Source organism: Pseudopodoces humilis, chromosome 7 (genome assembly GCF_049639895.1).
Source record: "Pseudopodoces humilis isolate 2021_Gansu_Grassland_sample_001 chromosome 7, ASM4963989v1, whole genome shotgun sequence".
NCBI classification, from domain to species: Eukaryota; Metazoa; Chordata; class Aves; order Passeriformes; family Paridae; genus Pseudopodoces; species Pseudopodoces humilis.
The window spans coordinates 229,910-257,423 of record NC_142206.1 but is presented as its reverse complement, the minus strand read 5'-3'; the positions used below and the strand labels follow the sequence as shown (position 1 = coordinate 257,423).

General features: G+C 42.6%; 1 protein-coding gene and 1 long non-coding RNA gene across 3 annotated transcripts in view; both read left to right on the top strand.

Annotated features, from left to right (window-relative positions):
* The window catches only part of GALNT18 (polypeptide N-acetylgalactosaminyltransferase 18), a 200,725-nt gene that overhangs the window by 95,150 nt on the left and 78,061 nt on the right, over positions 1-27,514 (top strand). For both annotated transcript variants that reach the window (XM_005531558.3, XM_088057582.1), the window contains exon 3: positions 2,974-3,140. In XM_005531558.3, coding sequence (XP_005531615.1) covers positions 2,974-3,140 — 167 coding nt within the window. The remainder of the gene's footprint in view (positions 1-2,973; positions 3,141-27,514) is intronic.
* LOC148183940 (uncharacterized) lies at positions 8,035-13,080 on the top strand. The gene is made up of 3 exons (XR_015772900.1): positions 8,035-8,092; positions 11,920-12,019; positions 12,702-13,080. It is a non-coding gene; the product is annotated as an uncharacterized LOC148183940 (long non-coding RNA).

The window sequence follows — 27,514 nt, the reverse complement described above, 5'->3', positions numbered from 1 at the left end:
TGGACCATTTTATATCTCTTCATTTTGGCTGCAAGCACATCACTAAAATAGCAAGCATTGTAGCTTCTTTAAAGGGTAATACTGAAGATTATTTTAGTATGCTTAAACCTGTTGACTAGTTCATTGTCTATTTGAAGACAAATTTTCAAAACTTGGATGCATACACATCATTTGGCATGAACAGGTCTGTTCTTCAAGGACCTGGATCTGTAATGGTTCTTCAAGGACCTGGATCTGTAATGGTTCTTCAAGGACCTGGATCTGTAATGGTTTTAGCATCTTTTGGAATAAATGGAGTGCCAGTATTTCAGAATTCTAATGTGATTATAAGTACAGAGGCCTCCCAGTCACTCTGAGCCTGAAATACACACACTAGAAATCCTCTTGTCAGATGCCACTTAAACCTGATGGTCCCTAAAACTCACATTTGTCAAAGATTCCAGGTTTGACAGTGCTCAGCCCAAGTAAATCTATGCCTGCTTCAACTCCTCAGTCATGTGGGCTTTCAGAGATTGTTCAGCACCAGAGGTGATCTTTGTTTAAGGAGCAATTTCAGAGGTTAAAATACTCCAGGGTACAGGAGGCAGGTGTGGAAATGCTCTTTTCTCCTGAAGAAGCTGTGAAAGCAGAGTGTGTCTCTAGAGCTGGGACTGTTTCACCTAGGGAAGGGGAAGCTTAGAGGGGATGGCATCAAGGCAAATATCTGAGGGCAGAGCCAGGCTCTTCTCAGCACTGCCTGGTGGCAGGACCAGAGGCAGTGGGCACAAACTGAAGCACAGGTTGTAGAGTCCCCACCACTGGAGACATCCCAACCCTGTCTGGAGAGGGAAAATGCTGTTCCTGCACAGCTGGCTCTAGGGGACTCTGCTTGAGCAAGGGGCTGGACAGGATGACTTCCCAACGCCCATCCTCTAATTGTGTCCCAGGAAATTGCCCTGACACCTGACTTGCAGGCTCTGTGAAAATGCCTTTGTTTCTTCTGCCAAATTGTCACAAGTAAAATTGAAAAAATAAATATTAGCTTGCAAAAGAAAGAAAAAAAAAAAAGTGATTGCAAGAATTTTTGTGGCATTATAATCTAGAAAATTGGACATAGCCACAAAGAGTGGAGTTTAGGGTTTAAAATGCACGAACATCCAGTTGAAGACGTGCTGCAGATTCTTCCTCCAAAGAAACACGGGGTTAGAGAGCCTTGGTATCACTCCAGCTCAGTTTAATTGCTCCACAGAAAGTGGAACGACCCTGAGAAGGGGCACTGAAAATAATCACAGCAAGCTGGCTGGGAGTTGGCTCTCTGGGGAGATCAGGGAGGATGGAACTCAGCTCCCTCTGTCCTGGCTGAAGGTTTTAACTCCTGCACTGCTGGCTAAAAGAGAAAAACACTGCTGCCTTGCACTAATTGTCTTCTGGAGCAAAAGGCAGCTCCCCTTGCCTCTTATTGCAGTGCTTTATTTCGCACAAAATGTATGCTGAAAGCTCTCTTACCAATGAATAGAGGATTAACACTCCAGTAGAAATACAAAGGAGCATCACAAAGTCACCCCATGACATATGGGACACCAAGTTTTGGGTTGTTGCGTTGCAGAAGATCAAGCCACAAGTGGGAATCAGTAAATCCAAACACCATTTTAATTATTTCCCTCTGGTATTGATGCCATGGAAGAAAAAGCTGTGGAGCTCTGTGACAATGAGGTTTCATATTTGTTTCTAAAGGGAATATGAACCAGGTTATTAAAAAATATACTGTACACTTTTTAAGACTTGAACTGTACCTTGATTTTCCAGACTGTTTTCTGTTTTATATTTCCTTATAATTCTTCTGCATGGTGACAGAGAGAAAAGTACCTAAAATATAAAATTGCTTCTTTAATGTGATTTCCATCAATTTCAAACCAATGACTGAATTTAGAAAATTGGTTGACCAGCTGAATTTTGAGTATTATGCTGTGCTATCTCAGTTGGTTTGGGTGTTGTGTGTCCCATGCACTGACTGTTTTCAGAACCTGTAAAAGCACAGAAGTAAATTAATCACCTTGATTGAACTTAATTTTTGTACAATATCCAGCACATGAAGAGGAATGCTTTTGTGATACTTCTCTGTATTTATTTGCTACATAAATTAAAATACAAAATCCTAAAAGAATTTTTCTCCTTGAACTGAAGAAGAGATTTAGTTAAGGAGTCAGATTCAAGCATGATGTAAAAGTACTGAATCTGCCAATGCTTGCTGTGTGCAAAAGCTTGGCTGTTAGTTGTGCTTTCCACAGTTTCCAGGGGTTCCTGGCACCTGGAGAGGATAGCCACTCAGTGTTGTAGGAGGTAGAGAAAAGCATTAACATCCATCATTTCCATCTACAAAGTCTATCTAAAAATGCTGCCAGAGTCAGACTGTACCTAATTTCATCCGAGGAAATAGTTTCAGATCAGAGCAAAAGGTAGAATTAATTCTTGTTCAGAAACATTTCATTAAAATACTAAATGTTTCACAGAAAAATAGTTAAATCCATTTACTCAATTACATTGTGGCTTTATTTCAAAAGCAAATATTTTGCTGACAGTTTAAAAAGGTAAAGTGGTAAAAGACCTTCCTACTCATATAATTGAAAGATTTGAATCCTCTTTGGAAAGAAGGAGGTTAAAAAAAAACAACCAATAAAACACTAAGGAGCTTTAAAGTCGTGGGCAGTACTTCCATACTGCCATTTCCATCAGCATGTTGGAATGTGGCTGAAATACCTGTTTGTGAGAAAGGTTAGGAGAGTATTCCCCTTTCTGATTAACCCCCATGGCTGTGCTTACAGGTGAGTTCTCCACTGTTGTATGTGGTTTTTCTGGCTGCACCATCTGGCTTTGCTTTAGTAGCAGGACGTTCTCTGGAGCTGTAACTTCCAGTGTGTTCTTACAGCTGGGGGTGGATTTTGTTTGCATTGTGGCTGCCAACAATTTACATCTTTCCCTCAACCCTCCCTCCAGGTGCAGAAACCTGACGTTTCCCGAGAGCCTTCCCGAGGTGAGCATTGTGTTCATCTTCGTTAACGAGGCGCTCTCGGTGATCCTGCGCTCCATCCACTCTGCCATCAACCGCACTCCTGCCCACCTGCTCAAGGAGATCATCCTGGTGGATGACAACAGCAACAATGGTGAGAGATCCTGCTTCTTCCCCTCCCTGCCCAGGCTGCCTGTGAAACACAAACCTTGAATTCTGGCTCTTGCTCATCCCTTTGTCCTTTCAAATGTTGCCCGTGTGCTTTCTCCCTTCTCCATCCCACGCTCTGCTGGGCTGGCTGGAGCTCTGCACACGTGGGCATGTTTAAGAGTGTGTACAAAAGACAGGATGTTTGAGGTGTCTGGTGGGCAGAGCTTTGAATGGAACAATAATAGATTAGACCTAGTAAGTTTTAGTGCTTCAGAGTGTTTTCAAGCTCAGGTGCTTTCTTTCCATTGTATGGTTCCATGTGTGTACTCTCTGTTTTGTATAAAATGCCTTTCTGTGGTTCTTAGGCTTCTCCTTTAGATTTCCAGTTCTCCTCTCCTGATGAGCAGCCCTTACCTTGCTGCTTCTCTGCCGTGCTCATGTGTTGCTCTCCATGACCTGGAGGATTGCACTGCCCGTCCCTGATGGTTCAGTGCTTGTCAGGGTGTTTGTCAGAGGCCATGCTATGCACTCTTTACAAGTCTTATTTTCTAGCAACTTTAGTGATGAAATTTTAGTAAGCACAGAGTGCTGAACTTAAAGAAAAATTCTTTTTTCTGTGCTGGGGGGTTAGTTCTGAAGTGCTGAAATACAAGGAGAATCTGGATTGATCGTGTTGAAGGAAAAAGCTGAACAAAGGGCTTCTCTTATCCTTGCCATCACAACTGCTGCTGTCTGGCTGTATCCCTGTAGCTAAATCCTGTGACTTGCTGCTGATGTGTCTCGGATTTGTACAGACAAGAAACTTACTGGGAAGCAAGTAAATAAGTTCCCCACCCCGGGCTATGCACGTCATCATATCTTCTTCTGCAGACAATGAATGAATGAAGGAAAAGCCACAATCCTGGCTCTTTAAAGTACACACAAAACTCAACAAGTTGGTGTTAAGTTTTGTCCTCTCCCTTATGCAGCGCCTGGCAATTTGATAGGAAAGAGCACGACATTGAAATGCAGCTTTGACTGGTGGCCTTGGCTGCAACTGTGTGAATCCACTGCTGCACCTTTCAAATGGGAGCTCAAAGAACCTGGGTGGCTGCAGGGCCTGAGGTCTCTGGACACTGATAAACTGGCCACAAAACAGACATAAAAGGAGAGCAGCAGTCTGGTGGAAAAGCAGTGGCTTTGGAGTTGGAGTGTGCTGGTGCCTGGCTGTCAGGCAGTGGCTGCAGAGGGCTGGCTGCAGAGCAGAGTTACAGACAGCAGCAGCTCCTCAGAGCCTGTCTCACCACGACGAGCTCGCTCACCAGCACTTTGCACTGTGCTCTACACACTTGTCACAATTATTCCTTTTCATTATTTTCTACCTGAAATAGATCAGAAATCACAGGAACTGCTTTTTCTTTCAGGAAAACCTGTCCAGCCACATTTTTTGATAGTACCAGTACTGGTATTGTACTGTATAATATTTTTATTATTTTCAGGCTTGCCTTTCTTACCCTCCACTGCTTTAAATCCTTGGGTTCCTGGCCCCAAGCAGGGAGACAGAAATTGAGAGGAAGGTAACCTTTGGTTTGGCTGCCTTGGCTTGGTGTTACATGTCATTTTATACAAAATCACACTGTGCAGAGCTATAGTTAGCCTCACAGAAAAATTCAAGCCTCTACAGGATTTTATGCTACTCCTCTAACCCTTTCTCTGGCGTCTCTTCCCTGCAGAAGTAAATTAGATTTCAGCAGTCCTCTTTATCCCATAATGTATGCTGAAGACCTGGTAATAGGCATATATTTGGAGCAGATGGATGTTTGGAACGGGAGCGATTGCAAAGATGATTTATGGGCTTTCCTACTATTAGTTTAAATCTTGAAATATTTATTTTGAAACTTATTTTTCCTTTTACAATAGTCTGTTTTCCATTTTTTCTCCCTTTAGCACTGCTGAGATGAATCCCTTGTATTTAGTGTCATTCTGTGTTTTTGTTAGTAGCTCTGTAGCTCGCGAGTGTTGCTGCTTGTAAGGTAAGTGGGTTACTCTGGCTTTCCCTGTGATGTTTCCTGAGGGGCAGACACAGGGTTTGTGCTGGCAGTGGGCTCCAGCTCTGCTTCTCATGGGGATCTGTCACAATCCTCATTATCAGTGCTGTTCTTACTCTCAGCCTTTTGCCAGGGATGGCAGCTTCTCTTGACTTGATGCAAGATTTCCGTGTGTGGTGCCACAGCTGTGGGCTTCACAGGCAGGAAACATCCCGCTGTGGGGAGTGACTGAAGGAAAAAGGGAGACCAGAGATCTGTCAGAGCCCAGGCTCGTTTTAATGGGCCCCCAATTTCTGGAGATGTGCATTTTGGAAAAGGGCAGTGCAAGAATTAGATTTTTTTTTTTTTTTTTAACTTCCAGAAGGCTGATTTCAGAAACCATTAATTCAAGTGCATGGCCAGAGTCTGTACATTTGTCTTGAACAATATGTGCTACAGTATTTTATTTCTTGTACTTCAAGGTATGTCAAGCAAATTATGTTTCTCCCAATTATGTTTTGGGAGACCTCAGTTAATCTCTTTGTAAAATTTCCCTTTTTAAAAATAAATGTTTGGAGTTAGGAAACTGTGAAGATGCCAGTGTGTGCCACTTAAAATCAGGAAATAGATTTTGCAGGTCCTAAAATTATGATCCTTTATTTAATAAAGCTGTTTGCATGGCTTAATGTTGTATTTCACCATACCATCTTTTCTGGTAGAATTCTGATGAAGATTGCTCTGAATTGTTTCACATATGCAGATAGCTACATTAGTAGTAGAATTTAATTTAATTGAAGGATAAAAAAGGCACATTTCAGTGCCTACCTGTGTACTGTGTAACAAGAACAAAAGTTTTATTAAAACAAGCCAAATACCAGTGTTGTTTATTTGTGTCTCACTTGGGTCTTAGTCATGTTGGTGTCTAAGCAACTGCACAGATTTCAGATGTTTTACTGTATTTTTAAGTGTCACATCAGAATCTTTCCTTTCTCCTCAGTAGTGTTGTTTGCTTTGCAGAGACAATGTATGTATAAGTTTACAATTTGGCAATATAATTTTTTACTTATTTTTTCCTTCAAAAGCAGCAGAATTAGATTTTTATTTTCAGAGGAGAGGCCTAAAAAAAAATAAATTTAAGTGACCACACCCATGAGTGCTGCTGGTTAATGAAACATATTTAGAAGCATTGCCTGAGCTGGAGACTGCTGCCATTGTGGTTTATTTGCCCTGGTTTGAGGCCTCTGGGGACAAGGTGGTGACTGGTGCCACTGGAGCCCTGGCCTGGCTTTGGAGTCTTTTTGCTGGCATTGAGCACCATGGCATTACAAAGTACCCCTTGAAGGTATTTTCAGGTGATTTGATCTCTCTAAAAAAGCTCTTTGTGAGCCATGATGAGTTCAGCTTCACGGGGAGGCAGTGGGCATTTCTGTGTCCAGAGTATGCCTTGCAAAATGCAGCACTAGAGCAGTAATTATCCTGCCCTAGGACATTTTTATTTCACATTACAATTAGTAATTTTGCAGTAGAGGCTCAGATTTTGCAAGGTTCCTTCCTTTTCCTTGAAGCATTACTTATGAATGAAATATTCCTACATGTTCAGTGTAATGATTCTCATTTTGTCCTGAGATTGCCATGAATACAGCTATTGAACTGCAGTAATAGTGCTGGATGTCACAGGATGTGAATTCTACGTCTTGCAGTGTTGAGAATTAGCACAGACTGTGAAAAGTGGGTCAGGTGTGACTGTATCACCTGTGAGAGGTTGTCCTCAAAACAGTGACTGAAAAGAAACTTTTCAAAAAGCATCCAGAGCGTTTCACTAAAAAGCTGTATTTCTTTGGTAATTCTTAAGAGATATTTGGGAATAGAAGGTTGTCTGATTCTTTAAATTTTTTTTTCTTTACAACAGCAGTGATAAAGAAACCTCAAGACTACTGCTCAAATGCATGCTGGATTTCATAACACAGAATAGTTTGAAGATGGCTTGTAGATCATACAACTATGAAAAACCTATTGATAGCAATCTCCTAGGGAAAACCTTCGGTCTTGCTTTCTTTCTGTTTGGATTCTTGTTCTTCCCTTACCTGAGCGTCAGGAAAGTTCCAAGACAAACAGAAACATCTGAAAACAAGGAAATAGGCCAACTTTATCCAAAGCTCATTCATTTTTGGGCTGTGGTTTATACATTGGAAAGGCTTTACTTTATCTGCCTAGATTGATTCTCCGCATTGGTTAAAGGTCTTGATGCTGAAATGGTTCTTGCAGTCTTTACACAAGCAAACTCTCACAAGGGTTGACAAGGATTGACATCAAAAGAGGGCTGTGCAGTGCTGGTTTGAAATCAGATGCTAAAAAGCATATATTTATGTATAGAGCAGGAAATCTGTTCCCACTGTGGATTTGAGAACAACATTGGCTGTTGTTACAAACTCTGCGTTTTACTTTAGTAACGTTTAGTGCTGCAGCTTGAATTAATGAAGGCAGTTCTTGGAGCATGTGTCTGCTGCTGTGTGTTGTATGCTGCTGCTGGGGCTGCAGTGTGGTGTGCCATCTGCTGGGGGTGCATCTGAAAAGGTGCAAGAAAGAAATAACCAGAGGCAAACCCTCGTCCTCTGGCCATCTGTTCCAGCCACCAGCAGAAGTTAGAGCATAGTGTTCTTATTCAGAGACTGTCCTGGCCATGCAGATCAGAGCTCTGGTGGAAAAAAATAGGAACCACTAATGTAAACAGACTGTGAGATTTTTATGGGGACACTGAGTCCTGGAGATGATGTCCTAGCCTGGCTGCAGACTGTTGTCTCCTCTTACTTGTCAGTGCTTGTGACAATGAATTTGATTCCTGCTTTAAAGGGGAGAGGTTGTGGAGCAGGATATCAAAATGAAATGGGAGAGAAGAGAAGCACACTGCTGATGAATAAGGCCATTTGTCCCAATTCTTCCCCTTGGTTTGGTTGGTTGGTTGGGTTTTTTTGTGATTTATTTTATGTTTGTTGTTATTTGTTTGGGGGCTTTTTTGGCTGGTTGTTTGTTTGTTTGGGGGGTTTGGTTGGTTTTTTGGTGGTGGCAGTGGTGATTTTATTGGTTTGTTGTTTTGGGGTTGTGTTTTTTTAATCACTCTTCACACCTTTTTCTCCTTCTGTGTTCATTCCTTCTTTTCATCCAGGGGTGGTCTAGCTCCTTGGTCTTTATTGTCTCAGTCCACTTTTCTTGGGCTTCTTCTACCCTGGCAGTCTGTCCCCCCATTCCCTACAACTCATCCTTCTCCGTGAGCTTGTGTCCTTCAGCTGGGGTCTCCATTTGGCATGTTCTCAAATTCCAGGGTACCTGTGCCTCTTGTCATCTCCTCCATCCCACTGTCTGCTGCACTTTCTCACAAACTGCATTCCTCCGTTTTCCCCATCTCACCATGCAGCTTCCCCTTGCTTTTAGCTGCTGTCATTTAACTCCTGCCTGAATCATCCCTCCCTGCCTCCCTCCACCCCCCAGAAATAATCTGTTCCTTCCTTTTTTAGGCATATTTTTATCATTTCCCTCTTTCTTCCTTTTTCTCCCCATTGCTTCCTTTTTGTACATGTTTTTCCATTCTCTTCTGTTTTCCTTTAAGAATAATTATGGAGTATTCTTTTCATCCAGCTTTCCTAACTCTCCCCCATGCCTGAGCTCCGTAGTCCAGCACAAGACTGGAATTCCAGCACGTGAGGGGGCAGAGACAGCATCTGCTTTTCGTGTCCTTGTCACCATAGCTGTGTGAAAGCTGTTTGATAACCAGCATGGGGTTTATACTGGGAGCCATCACAGTCTCCTTTCTTTATCCCTCCAGTGGAAGATCCCTGGCCTTGCTTTTCTGGGCAATTAGGGGAGTTCAGTGCTGTGGGACCATTTGCCCCTCTGGAAGCTCTGTGTGCTCCAGAGGTGCTGGCAGTGACAAAGTGACCTTTCAGCAGAACACTTGTTTTACCCATCTGCAATAACCCATAGTTGAGTCTGTTGGTATGGCTGGAAAAGCAGCATTTCAGCGTGTGCCAGCTGATAGCAGCAGCTCTGGCCACATCAGGGGGCAGCTGTGCAGGCCAGAGCTTTTATTGCAGTCTCCTGACATCAGACTTTGACTCAAGCATTCAGATAATGCTGTGGATTGAATCTTCCCTTGCCAGCAGTGGCCAAAAGTTAATGTATGGTCATTTTATCTTCTGTTCCATCCATGGTAATTTAGCTCGTTCAGTCCCGATCCACAGATTGCAGTCTGATAAGTAAATAAATACCTTTTCTGTGTCAGACTGAGCACACCAAGTCTGAGGACTGGCCTTGCTTCGTGGTGCCTGTGTTTTACCTTGGATCCCAGCTCATCCTGCGCTTCCATCCACATCTGCTGTGTCCCCTGAACAACAAGAGGAGCAGTGCACAGTCAGGGTGTTCCTGTCCTTCATCCCCACTCTTGTCCTTCATCCCCACACCTGTCCTTCATCCCCATACCTGTCCTTCCTTCATCCCCACACCTGTCCTTCATCCCCATACCTGTCCTTCCTTCATCCCCATGCCTGTCCTTCATCCCCACACCTGTCCTTCCTTCATCCCAACACCTGTCCTTCATCCCCATACCTGTCCTTCATCCCCATACCTGTCCTTCCTTCATCCCCACGCCTGTCCTTCATCCCCATACCTGTCCTTCATCCCCACACCTGTCCTTCCTTCATCCCAACACCTGTCCTTCATCCCCATACCTGTCCTTCATCCCCATACCTGTCCTTCCTTCATCCCCACTCCTGTCCTTCATCCCCACTCCTGTCCTTCATCCCCACTCCTGTCCTTCATCCCCACGCCTGTCCTTCATCCCCACACCTGTCCTTCCTTCATCCCCACACCTGTCCTTCATCCCCATACCTGTCCTTCCTTCATCCCCACACCTGTCCTTCCTTCATCCCCACACCTGTCCTTCCTTCATCCCCACACCTGTCCTTCCTTCATCCCCACTCCTGTCCTTCATCCCCACTCCTGTCCTTCATCCCCACACCTGTCCTTCATCCCCACACCTGTCCTTCATCCCCACTCCTGTCCTTCATCCCCACTCCTGTCCTTCATCCCCACACCTGTCCTTCATCCCCACTCCTGTCCTTCATCCCCACGCCTGTCCTTCATCCCCACGCCTGTCCCTCATCCCCACACCTGTCCTTCCTTCATCCCCACACCTGTCCTTCATCCCCACGCCTGTCCTTCATCCCCACTCCTGTCCTTCCTTCATCCCCACGCCTGTCCCTCATCCCCACACCTGTCTTGCCCCCTGTCATGTGTGCCTGCATGGTCCTGCTCACAGCAAAGCCTCAATAAATTACAGTTCCAGTTTCAGTTTCTAGCTGATGATAAATAGCTGCACACTGGCACTTTGGGCTATTCTGGAAGAATGATTTGGGTCAGCCTATAGAAAATAGCATCACCTGTGTCAGGTGTGATTCGGAAGCCAGATGTGAGCACATTTAAAGGCTGCAGTCACGTTCACTGAGAACAGACTTGGTTTAAGCTCTTCTGGCAGTGATGAGGAATTCACTCTGTGTGCTTTGGAGGTGCTCTGAGCTGCTGCCATCCTGACTCTGAGGATGCCAGCACATAAGCACTGCCTTGGTGCACTTCTCAGCACCATCACTGTGATCTTAGCCTTAAAATTAATCTCTAGAGAGCTCTGAGAAATGGCTTGATTGGAAAACCTTTTTCTTTCCCCATTTTTTCCCCTCTCACATTTGTCAGATTATTTTGCCTTCAGAAATGCTTGAATGGTTCCTGCTGATAATGTTCTCAAGCACAGGTCACTGAGTTCAAGCAGCAGCCACAGGTGTGGATTTGGTGCAGTGACAAACACTGATGCAGAGCTCATGAGAAGTGCCAGTATCTGTTGATGTCAGGAAGATGCTGTGCTTTGATCAGATTGTTTCCTTTTGACGTCTTTTCCCATGAAGTCTGCCACAGAAATTGTATTTGAAATATTCTAGTAATGTAAGCTCTTGTGAGCCTGAATGACTTCTTAAAGGATTTCTTTCTCTTTCCTTATCAGAAGAATGGCACTTATAATTGAAAGAGTTTGACAGGGTGTGGGGAAATACTCTGTAGTGTCAGACAAAGGAGTCAAAGGATTTTGTCCTACAGAAAGTTAAAAAATGAAAATTGCCTTTCAAATGAACTTCATTAAAATTTACCTTTTCTCCTCAGCCCAAGCATACTTTCCTTAAAAAGAAAAATGAATAAAAAGATAACTTTCACAAAAATCAATGCTGAGTTTTTAACTTTAAGTAGTGGCAAAACTTCCTGCCAGAGCTGATAATTTCAAACACTTCAATTTCTTTGTGATAGAATCTCAAAATTCCTGATGTGCTGAAGGGTCCAAGACATGATAAGAGATTTGCCTAAAGAAGTTTTCAAGTATTTCACTAAATGATAAAAATCTGTTAGCAAAATATTTGAATCAATTCCAGATTAATCTTTGGTCGCCACACAAAGGCACATTTATAGGCATTGCTGGATATTTTACAGGCATTGTGGAACCTGCTGTAAGTCTAAAGTTCAAGTACAGAACATTTTAACAAAGAATATGTCAATTCTAAAAAAACTGAATCAGTTCATGTTGGCTTTTCTTTTGGCCTGCTTTTCTGTAGATATGCTTGGCATCAAGTTTTTGAAAGTGTTCCCAAAGTATATTCAATGGCCAAATTTTAAATGGCTCCATTTCACTTGTTCACTGCTGGCAGTTCCTGGGATGTTACTAAAATGGTGTTTCCTCCTTCCTTCCAGCCTGGAAAAGGAACCTGTTTAAAAGCAGAGTGCTTCAACCAGCAGCCTGGGAAAACTTTGGGGAAGCTCAGTTTAAAACTTCATGGAAAATGTGATGGAGGTGAATAAAAGCTAGAATTTTCATTTATGATGAAGCAATTAACAAGGGAATAGTGAGGACTTAGGGGTTGGGCTGTGGGATAGTGAGAATTCCCGCTTGTGTTTCCCACCTGGTTTCTGTGGGAAAACAAGGTTTTGTTTTCCCTGGGCCCCCATGGCCAGAGCTGCTGTTAACCCCACTTGGGGAGCTGATGTGGGGTCTGGGGGTGCTGGAGTCTGTAGGGATGGAGATACAGGTTATGTGCTGAGAACAGAAACACCCTGCACGTTCCTTTTGATTTTCACAAGGGTCTGGGAGTCTGCCAGCTTTGGGTAAGTTCTGCAGGCAGTTTCCTGCACGACCAGGGCAATCCTGCTCTCCTGGCAGTCCGAGAGGTGACAGCTTCTGACTGTCCTCCTGCGTGGAGCTGAGTTCTCCTACCACACCCCTATGGCATTTTGCAATGGAGTTTGTGAATAAAATGATGATTTTATTTTTATTTTTTCATATTAGTTTCCTTTCAAACAGAATCCAAGAGCAATGGTAGATGCTTTTTGGTACCGACTCAAAGGACAATTTGCCTTTCATTAAATTTAAAGGGCTTTGTCTGCACTGCAGTGTGAACTTTCCACTGGGTAATTCAGAATCAGGATGAATGCTAAATAACATGGCAGCATGAATCATTGTTGTTTTCTTTTGGCAGCAGAGAGAACCTTGATGGAATTGCTAAGTGCTCCCAGCTCTCTCCAGACAGCTCCGTGTCGGCTGCTGCATTGTTCCTCTGCTCCTCACTCACACACTCCTTTGGCCCAGTGCCTGTCTAATCATTGCTTAATCTTTCAAAAGCTGCCACCTTCTATTTGCACCAATCTTTTCAAGCAGTACAAATAACAGCAGATTTGCATACATTGAAATAGAAATAATTGGAAAAAATAAGGTGAAAAATAAATAAGAAATGAGATGTTAACAGCATTGATGTTTTATAGAGGTGGAAAAAAAAATCTGTGTAGCTAATCAAATTATGGTGAAGTTTAAGGAAGCCTAAAGATATTTCTGTGGCTGAACAGTCTGTCAGTCTTACAGGCTATGAAATAATTATTCCTCCCGACCTATTGCTCCTAATCTCAAGCTTTGCTCATGTACATGAAGTGGAAAGAGAACAACAAGGTCTTCTAAAATGAGAAACAAGTTGCAACTCATTTGCCAGCAAATAAACAAGTTGACAACTTCTCTGCCAGCAAATGAGCAATGATTTCTGTTTTTCATTACCATGAATGACTGCAGTGTCAGTACCTGAAAAATGTATTTACATTCCTGTGTCAAATAAGTGCCTGTGATTCCCTGCCTTGGAGTGTTATTATTGCTGCATGGGCAGCAAGTCTGAAACACCTCCCTGTGCTCTGCTTCTCATGTGAAATGTCCAGGATTACATTTCAGTGCTGGTTGTGCCCTTGAAACTTCTTTGTTGGTGGTTGATAGGCTTTGACAGGCAGTTTGGAACATGCAAGTGGAACTTGGTGGTGCTGGGTCTGCTTTTGGGTGTTCCTGTTTCCAGAGAACTGGTTTTGCTCTTTACCGATTTCCCCACACACAAATGGATAAAACTGCAGGAACACCGAGGCAAAAGTTGTGTGACTGTGTGTATGGTCAATATCTCACAGGCAAAGATAAAATGGTTCCACAATTAGTTTTAATTTTTATTAATGCTATTTGTGCTGCATGGTGTTCTGACAACCTCTGGAATGCCTTGTGTCCAAGAGGGAGAGCTGCTGGACTCTGAAGGTTCCTGCTCTTCTAGGAATAAATCTTATGTCACCTGAGCTTAGAGCATTAGTCCAGTGTGAAAAAAGAGACTTTAGGAAAGCTTTTCCACCAGAAAAATTCAGCTACAGCCAAGAAAAGAAAAAAAAAAAAAAAGGCAGGTTGGTTAAAAGAAAGGAAGATGTTTTTTTGACTGAGAAGCAAATACTTTACAGAATTCCCTTCTCCTGGGGAACCCAAAGACTGACTAAGGACAAGAGAAACAATCATGGTTATGGTTATGTTATGGTTATGTTATGGTTATATTGCCTTTTTCTTTTATTTTTCCCCCTTTGTCTAGGTCTGCACACTGCTAGAGCTATCTGAAGTAAGCAGTGTCTGACTTTGGAAATTTTCATTTAGTCTGTCTCCTTGCTTCAGCAATTATGGCTCCCAGAGGAGGAGAACATCACAAAATAATGAAGTTACAGGAAACCTCAGTGGCTTGTTAGAAGGAACATCGTCACACGTGGACACAGAATGATTACACAGATCACAGCAAGAGCAATTTCAGATGAAATAAGAGAATCTGTGCTTTAGTTTTACCCTACAGGCCTGAGAAGATCAGTTGTTACCCAGTGATACAGGAGTACTTTACAGGCTGCCTGATACCCAGGTGACCCTGAGCAGTATTTTATGTAACTACAACTAAACTTTAGCTGATGTGCTCTTCTCCTGAGATGTGAGCAAGTGTCTCCAGAGCTGCATGCCCCAGCAGGAAGAGCCTGACCCAGGGAACGTTGCTGGTTCATATCCTTGAAGACACACTGAGCCTGGAGCTGCTCTGTGCTTGTCTCTCAGATGGAAATCCAGCAGCAGGAGTACTCTGCACAGCTCCAGACACCATGTGGGCAGGAGCACTTCTGCAGGAGACACATCAGGAAATCCAGTTTAAAGCAGCCAAAATGGCTCTTTCACTGCATGCTGCAGAATGGGATTTTCTGTTGGTTTTGCAGATGTGCAGTCACAGTTCCTGAGGTGAGAAAGGTACAATAATTTTAGAGTTCAGGCTTCCATCACAGACAGCTCTTGGTGCTGGTGTGCTGCCATTCTCAAAATGGTGCTGAGATTAAACAAAGCATGATACTAAATCTAGAGAAGATGAGATACATGAAAGCTCTCAGTTGAAAATTATTTTTAAAAACTAAAGGGAAAAAAGGGGTTATTCAGCTACTTAAAAAGTTTAAGGGTTTATTTTACTTTTATTTTTTCTATAGCTCTTTTTATCTTCTGTCATACTCCATCTTTATCAGATGTCTACAGCTTTTAATTTATGGACTATCAGCACTTGAACGGTGCTGATTCCTAGGACTTAATTTTTCATTAATAGGCAGTGTTCTACAGTGTGACATAGGTTCTTTCTTGTGACATAGAAAAATATTATCCATAAAGTTGCATGATTAGTCCAGAGAGGATTACCACCAAAGGAAGGAAAGGCAGTCCTTCAGTGGTGTTAGGTGAGCTCACACAGCCCATCTCCTCAGATCAGAAATGGTTCTTCACTCCTGAGAGAGTCTTGTCTTCCCCAAGGATGTACCTGGAACCTCTGTGATCCTGTCAGCTCCCACCAGAGCCTGCAGCTCCTTGGAGCTCCCATCTGGGGCAAACGGAGTCTCCCAGGAAAAGGATTGCAAATCTGAGCCTGAGTCACCTGCAGAGCTCTGAAATTCATGCTGCACGCTCTGTGCACGTTAGCCATCTCCATATTTATGCTTTTTACCGCTCTTTCAATCACACACAAAAATTAGGAAGTCAAGGATCTTTTAAAGTACTAAAAAAGAAAAACCTTAGGGAAGGTGAATTAATAAAATGGTCTGTTAAACTAACCAGCATTTTATTGCACTAAACTTGAAATACTGAGAGAAATTACTTAGATACAGTAAAATGGAAAAAAAAATAAGGGGTCTAATCAGCTTTCCTTATAGTGGAAAGTACCCTAGAAAAATATGCCTGTTGCTTCAGAATATATCAAACTGAGTTTAGTCAACTGTGGGTTACTGCATAATTGCTCAATCAACTTCAGGTCAGCAAGAAAGACAGTGGAGGAATTTTTTAGTAGAACTATAAAAGAAAGATGCATGTTCAATAGTTTGCTTGACTTCCTGGGTTTGGATTATCAAAGTTATCAAAGTAACATGAAATAGAGCAGTGGGTGATTTACCTCTCTCAGGATCTTATGCATCAAGACTTGGCTCTGATATGTGACAAAACATATTTCAAAAATGGCATGAATTTTTATGGTGTTGCACAGTGTTGTGTGCACCCTGTGGTTTAGAGTTCATACAGAGTGTTTTCTAGAAAATGCTGAACTCTCTGGGTGGATTCTGCTCCACTGCTACTCTGGCTGTCTTTTCCCATCAGAGCAGTGGTGGGACAATTCATTTCATAAAGAACAATGCTCTCTTAGCTTGGACCAGATACACCCTGAGTTAGCAAATCTCTGTGATCCATCTGGAGATGGATTTTATTTCAGTTAAGTTTCCACACTCAGAAACTTTTAATCACAGCAGGTTCCTCTGGTTATCAGATCCAGGCTTTCTGCAGGCTTAACTTCCCCTACCTGCCCATCTCCAGTCGGACTAAGTGGATTTCTGATTCTGGTCATTTTTAAAGGTTCCTATCAGTGTGAAACTGCATTTCTGTCTGTGCCAGACATGCCCATTACAGTGGGAATTCCTGTGATTTATATAACTGTCTGTGGCAGGGGAAATGTGTTTTCTCTGCCTTTGTACTGTGTTTTTTAAATGTGATGCCACTTGCAGTTACCTGTGTAATCAGTCACTCGTTCTGTGCTTTCCTGGCTGAGAAAGACCTATAAAAGCACCAGTAAGTATGAAATAAATATGTTTCTATTTTTTAATGGGTCCTTTTAGAAATGGAAGGTCATTCTCTGGGAGTTTTGGATAATTTGATTAAAGATACTGTTGAAATTGAGGAGTAAACTGCCTGTATTATCCTATTTCCAGCAGAACCCAAGCTGACTAAGCCTCAGCCCAGGGGCTCAGTAGCATCCCAAAAGGGGCTGGACTAGTGACAGCTGAGAAATACACAAATTATACAGAATAAATGGCCAGATTTGAAGGGAGCACAGATCTCTGGCCTGGCACTGTAGGGACTGTACAGTAATCCTGGCAGTTCCACGTCTGTTTGGTGGGATGAGGCACTGCCAATGCCTGTCTGAAATTCTAGCGGATTTCTCTGTAAATATTCTGCAAGACATACTTTAAGACAACTCTGATTCCAACTGTTTCATCTCCCCCAGGAGCCAAAACTTTGTTTCTGTGAGTGGAGTGTGCAGAGGTGCCAGCAGAACGGGAGCAGGAGTGCTGGGGCTGGATGTGCTCGGAGTGGCTGAGCGTTCCCAGGACAGGCAGGAGTGGCAGCAGGTTGCTGCTGTGGCTGTGCAGGATGTTTCTGCCTTTCTCCATAGGAAATAAACACCTCTCCAACCTGTGCCAAGTCACAGCTCCACCAGGGAAGACTTGAGGAGTTACTCTGCTTGCTCAGGTCCATCCCTGGTGTCAGGTCCCAGGCTCCTCAGTGTGTTTACTCGGAATTTCTTTTAGCAGACTCTTGCCAAAATGTGCTGTTACTGGCACAGATGATAAAATGGGAGGGAACAAGTCTGCTCAAGAAAATCTCACTTAAAATTTGGTCCCCTTTTGCAAAGCATCTAACCCTTGTAGCTGTCCTGTTTTGTGCATTGTGGGCTGAACACCTCATGGAGCAGCCAGCTGTGTACATTGATTTATGTTCTTTTGTAAGCTCCCGCATGGAAACAGGGAGGTATTCCTGGTTTAGGTGCTGTGCAGCAATTGGATGCATAATGGATCCCATCCTCCTTGATGCCATTCCATTCAATGAAATTATTTGTGTCATATGAACTCATGAACAGTGATTCAGTCTCTTGGCTTCCATAAACAACAGAGTGATAATTCATCATAGATTTGATATATGCATGGTAAAAAAACTTTAAAATCCAGGGAACTGTATGTACTGTGACAACTGTCTGGAATATTTATTAGACAATTTACAAATTCCTGTCATCTTATTATTCCATTTAACATCGAGAATACTTTAACTAACCAAATTAATTTCTTTCTGAACGGAGTTTGGTGCAAATCACAAGATGGCTATAGACTTTTTGTCTGAGATGGTAGATGAGTTTCATTCTTAATCAGCTGATTTTAGTAAATTTTGATTTAATTATTTTTTTTTTTAAGTGCTGTACAATACTTTTCCTTGAATCAGTTATGTCCTTGGTGAGATCTGATATATTTGATGTTTTCCTGGTTTAGATTTTAAGACTTAAATTACTTACTTTTCCTTCTTTTATTGAAATTGATAGCTTTATATCCTAACACCTGCCCTGTATTTGTCCTGCAGTTCCATATTTGAAGTGTTTTTTTCCTCAAACTAGTTCTTTGCTCATTTTTTGATTGTGTTCAATTGATTTGGCAAAGCAAATTTGGATGGTTTTTGCGTGTTCTGTGTAAAAGCTGGTTTTTAAATGTTCCTGATGACTGTGGAGGGTTTAGAGCCAGCTCTGTGTCTTGCCAAATTGCTGAGGCTCTCACTGCCCCAGGCTGCTGGTGTGAGTGTCCAGCACTGCTGCTGGGAGGATTCTGTGGCAGCCTGGTGATGGGGATGGTGCTGTCATCACTTTCCCCATCCCAGGGCATCCCAGTGAGTGTCCAGCACTGCTGCTGGGAGGATTCTCTGGCAGCCTGGTGATGGGGATGGTGCTGTCAGGGGATGGTGCTGTCATCGCTTTCCCCATCCAGGGGCATCCCGAAATGCCAGCTCACGGCTGCTGCAATGAATTTGCCTTCAGAAATCTGTTCATATTTGTGAATCTTCAAAGGGGGTTGTTACTCCAGAGCAGCTCTTGGTCTCCAGTTTATGAGGAAAAGGTGTTCTTGTCAGCGGAGAGCTGCAGAAAGAGTTTTAGGTCTTTTATGACAGTTTTTGGTTCTATGGCTCTTGTAAGTGGTTAGCCTGAGGAAAGTTATTTTAATGGTTTCAAATGCAAATATCTAGACTTAATCACTGCAGATTTGGGGTTTGTGCTTTTTAACTGTGCCAGACAACAGACTTAGGTGTACTGTTAATGCGTCTGTCTTCACAGTGTGCTTCATTTGATCCGTCTCTGAAGAGCATGGGACAATATTTGCTGAGTAAACTTAAAAGGAAATGAGAGAACCTCTGTCAGGATTAATTGGAACAAGTGTCTCTCTGTGTTGGGCCTAGAAGAAGGATCAGATGATCTCTCAAGATCTGTTTTGTGCTGCAGTCTGATGGTATATTTGTCAAACTATTTTCAGTCTTTTACCTGAAGAGCACTTAGGTGAAGTTCATAAACATTCATTGGTTAGTCAGCATGTGGACTTTCAGGCAGGGATTTCATATTCAAAGAAACCTCTTATAGTTTCTGACAGCCATAAAATTACTTCAGAAGCCGTTGTTCCTGTTGAAGGGAAGGTGGCAGAGTTGCAGCCAGCAGTAGAAACAGTTCTCTCTGTATTTGGTAGGTTTATTTTCATTCTACTGTAAATAATTTCTGACCTCAACATTTTGGGAGGCCTGGACAAATAGGAAAAAATGAGATTCTTTGGAAGCCCTTAACAGTCCTGTGAATGTTCTTCTGCCAACAGGCAGAGCCAGAGATATCTTTAGTAACTCTCACGCTGTAATACTCAAAGTAGTCGGTCACCATTGACTGTGTCCACATGAAAAACTGTTTTTGAGATGTACTTTTAAACAGAGACTCCTGTAGATGGAAGAAAAACCATCAGGCTCTGCAATCTGTTTGCATTATGTATGGGGAATGCACATAAAAAGCATAAAAAGGCTCCCAGCTTGTTCTTTGCACAACAGCCTGTGGTGCGTAAGAGCACCAGATTCCTTCTCATTAATGATTCCTCATTCACCATCTGCAAACAAGGAATTGCAAGGCTCAGTTCTTCAGCAAACTGTTGCTGTTGGAAGTCCTGTGACAGAGCAGCTACAGCCTGATTGGAGTTCATTAGCTGCTGTTCCATAGATTTAAAGTGGAAGTGTTTTATAAGTTAGTCACTGACAGGCAGAGTTTCATTAACAGTGAAACACAGGGGACTCAGTCCCGTTATTTCACCACTGCTGAGCCCGTTGGTTCAGCTGGGTGCTGCAGTGTTGAGTCTCTGCAGGTCTGTGGAAATCAGAAAACTTCTGCTCAGTGACCCAAGCAAGGGCTGAGGAGTCAAGCTTCAGACATCTGTCTCAAAAACTCTTGACCTTCCAGTGGCAGAAACACGTGCTTAGTTTCTTGGCAGGATTTTATTTTATCTGTGAAATTGAAAAATGTTGTTATTAAAATCAGATTGTGTAAAATTATGACTGGAAGTTGCAAGCTCACAGAAGGGCCAAATCACTCACACCCCAGTTCCTGTATTGCTCTCAAACCAGCTACTCAGTGTTGTGATTTGTTCTGTGTCTGCCTGTTTATTTTCTCAGGAGATAGGTGTGCATCAGAAGAGATGAATGCATCCTTTCCTAGGCAGATGTGAGCTCTGTCACAGTCCCAGCGTGGCTGAGGTGAGGAGTGACCCCTGCAGACCTGCTCAAAGCTGGGTCAGCTACACCCACGGTCACACCCAGTTACGTCCCAAAATCCCCAACCCCAGTAATGTCTTTGTCACACTTCTTAAAAAGGTTTAAGGTGGCTGGAAATCTAAGCCAGAAATACAAGTTTAAAACTTAAAAAAATGTTGACTGCATTTTGGCATGTGAACATAATCACTGTTGATTTATGAGCCCAGCTGAGCCTCACTGACTGTTCTTGTTTAATTCAGATGCTGTATGGTTCTCACCAAAGCTGCTCTTGTCATCTTAATTCACAGAATTATTTCTGATGGCCAGATGCTAAGGAGTTGTAAAAGTGCCTTCTCTTCAACAATTAAAAGGATTGAGCTTCAGAGCAACCTCTCATGTGACTAAAAGACTGTGGTGATTAAAATGCCGATGCAAAGAGAATAGTTGGAACTATTTTAAGAATGCCTTAAAACTTTAAGAATGCCTTAAATGAGTCCCTAGGGGCTGAGCCAAGCTGCTCCCAGAGCTGGACACATCTGCAGAGTGACACATCTGCAGAGTGCTCCACGTGCTGGAGCTGCCCTGGCCCTGTCCTCACAGGCTGTCTTTACTTTGAGTGGTAAATCCCAGGCGGGTGTGCCTGGTAACACTGAGGCCGTGGGCATTTCAGGCTTTCAGACAGAGGTTTTCATGGTGCTGGGTCGTGCAGTAGTGAAACACAAAGTTTTTACAGAGAGGATGAAATGACTGGGTTTTAGTGAAGAGAATGACAGGATTCCAGTGAAACACCTTCAGGAGGTGCACCCTGCTTCTCCTGCTGCTTTTGTTCATTACAGTGCAGGTCAAACCAAGGGGATCAGTGGGTTCCAAAATCGAAGTAGCAGATGGGTGGAGAAAAATAAAGCAGTGTTTGATAAGGGTAGGCGTTATGTGTGACACAGCCAAGAGGAAATGGAGTTGTAGCTCGTCCAAATACTCATGAATTTTACATAGATTTGATCCCAGCTGGTTTCAGAGGGATTTGTGACTGCTAGGGCATATCAAATATCAGGTCCAATTAGCATTATTAGGGAAGGATAGTCTTGATGGGAGCAACAGGATGGGGGAGACGAATTCCTTAGGGAATGGTCACACGGAAACATTGGTGGCATGGTTTAGTACTGAAGGGACAATCAGCCCTTGGAGTTTTATCCAGGGATAACTCGTACCACACTCTCTAATTAATGTCTTTAGATTGACTCCCTCTGTTTACTAAGATACAACTGATACATTCTTTGTTTATCCACCTGAAGGGATTAAACAAGGCATGTACAAGACGAACAAATCTTTATTAGGATTTGATAGAAAAAGCCTTTTCTGAAGCACGATTGTGGCACAGCAATTTTAATTAGTTTTCACAAATGCTTCCAATTAACACATACAGTGTTTGCTTTTTAGCTACCAAGAAGATTCACTCACACAGCAAATAAAAAAAGGAATCTTGACATAAGCTTTCGTGTGCAGCTTAGCAAAAAGACTGAGAATAACTTCTTGTTAAGAGCTGGTAGTCTTTTTGGCTTTTCACAAAGTTACTTGCTTTTGCCATAGGTTTGAGCTTTTTGTTCTTCTGCATGGTAATAGAAAAAAGAAAATAAATATCTCTTGCCATGTTTTCGAAGAGATGTCAGGAAACCTTCTGGTTCTCCATGGTTCTATCACCCTGATTTGTCTGTGGTGAACGATAGGAACACTGACCAGTCTCCAGTTTGTAGTATTTGAGCTGTGACCACTTTTTGTTCGCCTCCTCGGGCATTTTGTCTTCTTTTGTTGATGGCATTTACTGGAGTTATTTATTTTCCTGATTTGAGTTCCCCAGTTGGAGCTGCAGCCTGTGGTTCAGGTTCTCCACTTTAGCTGCTGTTGCAGCTCAGGTGGCAAGCCCTGGCAGCTCCTTTGGCAGCAGCTGTGCAAGCAGCTCTGGTGAGGAGTCTGTGAAGCTCCCAGCTAGGGGCACTGTGCTGGGTGCATTGGCTGCATTTGATTTGTTGTTTATGTCAAACTCCTACGTGGAAAACGCTGCATTATCCTTGTGCTACTGCTATGAAACCAAAAAGTGAGCGCTTAACATAATTTATTAAAATAACATGAATTTCTTTTACTCTGTTTCCATAAGCAGAAGCTTGCTTTAAGCGTACTGGATCGTACATATGGAAGATGCAAGGAAGAAATTAATTACCCTTTGTTTAGGCCACTGAACTCTCTCAGAGTTTGCTATGTAGGGTACAAATTACAAGTTACACATTTTTAACTTGATATTGGGCAGGTTTAGAAAGCGGGGGTGATGTGAGACCCTTGGGGTTGGAAGAGCCACACGCCTCAGGAGGCTTCTAGCAATTTCTCTGTGGAATAAATGCTGCTCAGGATTTGTGAGGTTTGGATATTAACTACAACTCTGAGTTTAGTACCCATGGAAGCAACCTCCTCCTTGACATAAGAGTACAGCTGTGTAAACCCTGTGAGGTTAGCTGAGATAAATGCCATGTGGGAAAATGAGATCATTACCCGGCCCAAAGTTGTCCTCGATGCAACATATTGCAGTATGCAGACAAGGTGGAAATGCAATGCTTATAGATGGAGAGAATTTAATCATGCAATTTCATTACAAATTTAGCTGTTCAGGAAGCATTCTTTTGAAGATGCTAAAGGGTTTAAATCTGAGAAATCAGGCAGTAACTATTCTGAAAAATGTGGATATACTGCAAATCAAATTGCAAAACATTGCAAATAAAAATCCAGTCCAAGGAAATTAGCCATTATCTGTGCAGAATCATTATTCACAGTGAAAGGTCAAACAGAATACTGGAAGAATTGGATAGGAGGTAGTTTCAAGCCTTTGGATATCTCTAATAAATGGAGTCTGGTAGGTCTCCTGCAGAGCTACAGACTACAGCATGGCGGGCTAAATGAGATACAGGCAGTACTTAATGCTAACAGTCCTTCATAGAAAGGTGTCCTGGAAAAAACTTAAAATTCCCAAGTAATATTTTTGTGTAAATGTCAGTATTCAGAATTTTAATGTGTATAAAAATAATAATGTCAGTAAAAATTAAGCTGGTAGCTCTTATAGAAGTAATTTAAATTTTCTGCATTTATTGAGAAAATGAAGCTGTTTGAAAAATGTAGTGGGGAAGGGCCTGGATACAAGTGCCAATGTGTGCAGTTTTCCACATGAACAATCCTGAGTTTTCCTTAATGGGCAGTGACTGATGTTTCCCAGGAGTCTCTCTGCTTTGACCACAGGTGTGCAAGCCTTGCTTCAGAGGGTAAGTTTTGAAGTAAAAGGCTAAAATTAAATGCCAAAAAAAAAAAAAATATATATATAAAGGAAACAAACTGAAATATTAGCAGGAGGCACTGTCATTCATTAATATTCTCCTCAATTCTTGTTTTCCTAATACTTAATAATAATAAAAAAAAAGAAGCTTTAAAATGTTTCTTGTTAATTTTTAAAATTTTTTTTGTTAAACCTTTCCTCAGTGAGATCTCCCAGGAAGAGAGGCACTTCAGTGCCCAGGTGCTGTTTGTGATTCACTCCATTTTCTGTGACCTTCACAGGGCACCCAGAGAGAGGAGCCTGTGCCAGGCAGGCCAGGTCAGGAGCTGCTGGCTGCTTGTTCCTTTCTCAGGCAGCCCAGCAGAATGCCCTGCTTTCCCTGCCAGAACCATGGTCACAGCAGGAGCAGGAGCTGTCCCTCCTTCCCTGGAGTTCAGGATCTGCAGGAACCCGGAGCTCCAGCTGCTCCCTGCGCTGCAGATCCAGCCTGCTGGAGCTGGGGGGACTCTGCCTTCCTTCAGCACACTGAAAATGCACTTCTGCTGCTGATAATGTAAAAAAAATGGCTTTACTGCCAGTTGCTCCTAGGGAGCAGGAAAGGCAAGGCCGGAGTGTTCTCTTGTGTGTGCCTGACATTCTTCAGTTTTAAAACAAAACACTCCCAACTAAGCAGGATTTAATCAAATCTTTCTCAGGCTGCAGTAAGATGCTGACATCAGTGCTGTTCCCATGCTGTGAGTTGAAAAGGTTGAATTTTAGTTCCTGTTACTTCCTGGGTTATTTTTAATGCCTAGTTTTCCCAACCCCACAGAAATCATAAGGATTGCTGCTGCTGTCCCTCCCACGTTTCTGATGCAAAAAGGCAGGGCATAAACAGCAATTGTCACATAACAATTAACTCCCAAACGTGGCTTTAGAAATAATGGATTTATTGTGATTGGGTGCCTACAGATAAATTTTCTACAATAACTGATGAAAGGCTTGGAATAATTTGCTACATGGTGTTATTTTTAAGGATACAAATTCTGTGGTATTGTGCTCTTTTATGACTTGGAGTTCAGGATTTTTAGGAAGCAGTGGATGATGCAGCAGTGCAATAAGCAGTTTTCTTGGAGATCATATGTGTTGGATTTAGGGATTTTCCACAGCTACCAAATGGCACCATCCCAGCACTGTGTTACTCCTGAGGAGTAAGCAAATATGCTAGGAAAGAAGCAAGCCAGAATTTGTTGCTTTAATTTGAAAATGTTCATAGTTGATTCTTCCAAAAAAACAGTTTCTGTCTTTATAGATGGAAACAAACCCTGTGACTCTTATGATATTCAAACAAAATAATTCATAACCAAATGAGCAGCTGTAACTTCCAAGTTCTTCAGAATGCTGTGAACTGAAAGCCATGAGTTCCATAGCACAGCAGCTGCCTCCCAGGCTGTCCCAGACGAGCCTGGCAGTGTCCCTGAGCTGTTCCTCGGAGGGGGCAGTGGAAGTGCTCCCTGAAGGCAGCTCTTCAGCTGATGGGCCAGGTCCTGCTCCTTCCCTTTGTGCCAGGTGAGCAGGACTTGATGGCTCTGCAGGTAATAAATTGTGTTTGGCAGAATTTTTCAGGACTGCATGGTAAAATAAGAGGATGTGTGAGAGCTGGCTCTGAAGAGGTGTGACTTTAACTTGCACTTCCAGTGACACTGTGTGTGATGTTGCATTTGGGCTCTGGACACAGAACATTGCTTCCTGAGAAGTTCTCACTACTTCAGTGACTCCAGTGTTTCCCATGTGAAATATTTACCTGCAGGGGGTATTACCTGGTCAGCTCTGGCTCTATTGCCAGAGATGTTTTGGCTATTAGAATAACAACCACATTTGCTCATATTGGGATCATTTGATTTTATTTTTATTCTGAGAAACATTTTGTGTGACTGTAGCTCTGCTGATGCAAAAACAAGTCTTTTTGGGAACTAATCCCATCTGCTGAAAAGATCCCCCTGTGTTTCTCCCTGGTGGGTTGGGTGCTGTATTGCTACTGCTGTGTGAATTGCATTCTTCTGCAGGCAGCCTTTGAAAGGAGAAAATAATAACAGCTCACACACAACATGATCACAGGTAGCCAAGAAATCAACCTTTCTGGCCTGGAATATGGAAAGTATGGAGAGCAGTTTGCATTTGATGCGTAGGAATTGTCTGGTACTACAGTTCAGTCAAAATAAAAAGTTACCAATTGTATCTCTACATTTGGGCAAGGTTAAAGAAAAAGGCACTGTGAAATAATGTTATTGCTGTCCTGACCCTAGAGAATGCTTTCATAGTATCATCAGGTTTTGTGCATGTTGTTGGTTTGCTCCCAGGGAAGGGATTCTATGCAACGAATATGAATTATAATTTCTGGCATGCAAGGCTAAGTCCTGTTTATTCAAATCAAAACCTTTTAGTGCTCTGTGTCATTCTTTTAAATAATCATTTAACTGTTACTATGACCTCATTTTGTTTACTTGGACTTGTTTTGAGTAAAGGATTGGATTGCACAGGTCCCTTTCCCACGGGTATTTGGTGATTGCTTTCTGTTTCCTCTTCCTTTTAGAGTCCTGCTCTCAGAGACAGGTTTGATCCAGAGTGGAATATTAGCAGCTCTGTTTCTTCCAGTTCTAACTGAGTATTTGCATATTCCATTTTTAATGCAACTTATGTGACTAATTTCCTCAGAATCCACTCCAGAAATAAAGTAGTTACACTTGGATTAGTGTGTTTGAATTGGCAGGGTTTTTTTCCTTATGAATCTGTTATCACAACATGAAGTGCCATGCTGCTTCTTGGAGTCATGATTATTTATCAAGTTTACAGTAGAGTGAGCAGCTTGCTGCATCTTATTGTTATGAAAGTACAGAGGTTCCTAATGTGCTCTATAGATTGTATTTTTCTTGATTTATACAATCTGATCTGGCTCTGTTCAGGTTTAGTTTCTTTTCTGAATAGTGATTTTCCCCACACATCCAAGAAACAGATTAGAATTAAATGCTGTGTATTGGAAAAAAGCAAAAGTGCCATTTGGATTACTGGAAAGAGCCTGGACTGGAATGCATTTCTCGAGCATTTCTTTTAACATTTAAAGGTCATTTTACAGATTAATCCAGGAACACCAAGGAATGAAATGATGAACTCAGAATTTTGGCTGAGGTTATTATGTTATTATATTATATTACATTTTATTAATGTGTCAGCTCTAATGCATGCTCTTGGTGCTTGTTATGCCTCTCACTCTACAGCTTGTGACTAAAACTGTTGTACCCAAATGCACACAGAAGTGATTCTGGCCTCGGGTGTGCCAGTGTCTGATTTCAGCAGCAGTGCTGCTCCTGCTGCCATCACTGAACGCTGGAGTGGGACAGTGTTCCTCTGAGACTCATCCAGGCAATCTGTACCTCCCATGGAACCATCAAGTTTATACAGTTATTTAAACTCTGTATTTAAAGGCACTTTGAGAATGAAGAGCCTTTCTGGGGCTCCAGGTGCAGCCCTGAGGGGAGAGGTGGCAGCTGGGGCAGCACTTGGCACGTCCCTGCTCCGTGTTGAGCTGTGTTTGCAGGGTCCACACGTGCACACCTGACTGAGAAAAGAGAGTTTTGGCCTTTGTGTTAGTCCTGTCTTGCCTCTTAGAGAGCAGCAGTGTTCACCTGAGAGGAGACACAAGCACGATTCTCCCGTTGGTGGGGGGATGGACGGGCAGTGTTCAGCTCTTCTGGGGTAATGCATTCTGCTGACAATAGCAAGATCCCAAATATCAGCTGCCTCTTAATCCTGGCACAGGGATGTGGGAGAGCCCTTGGATCTGCTCTGGATCAGAG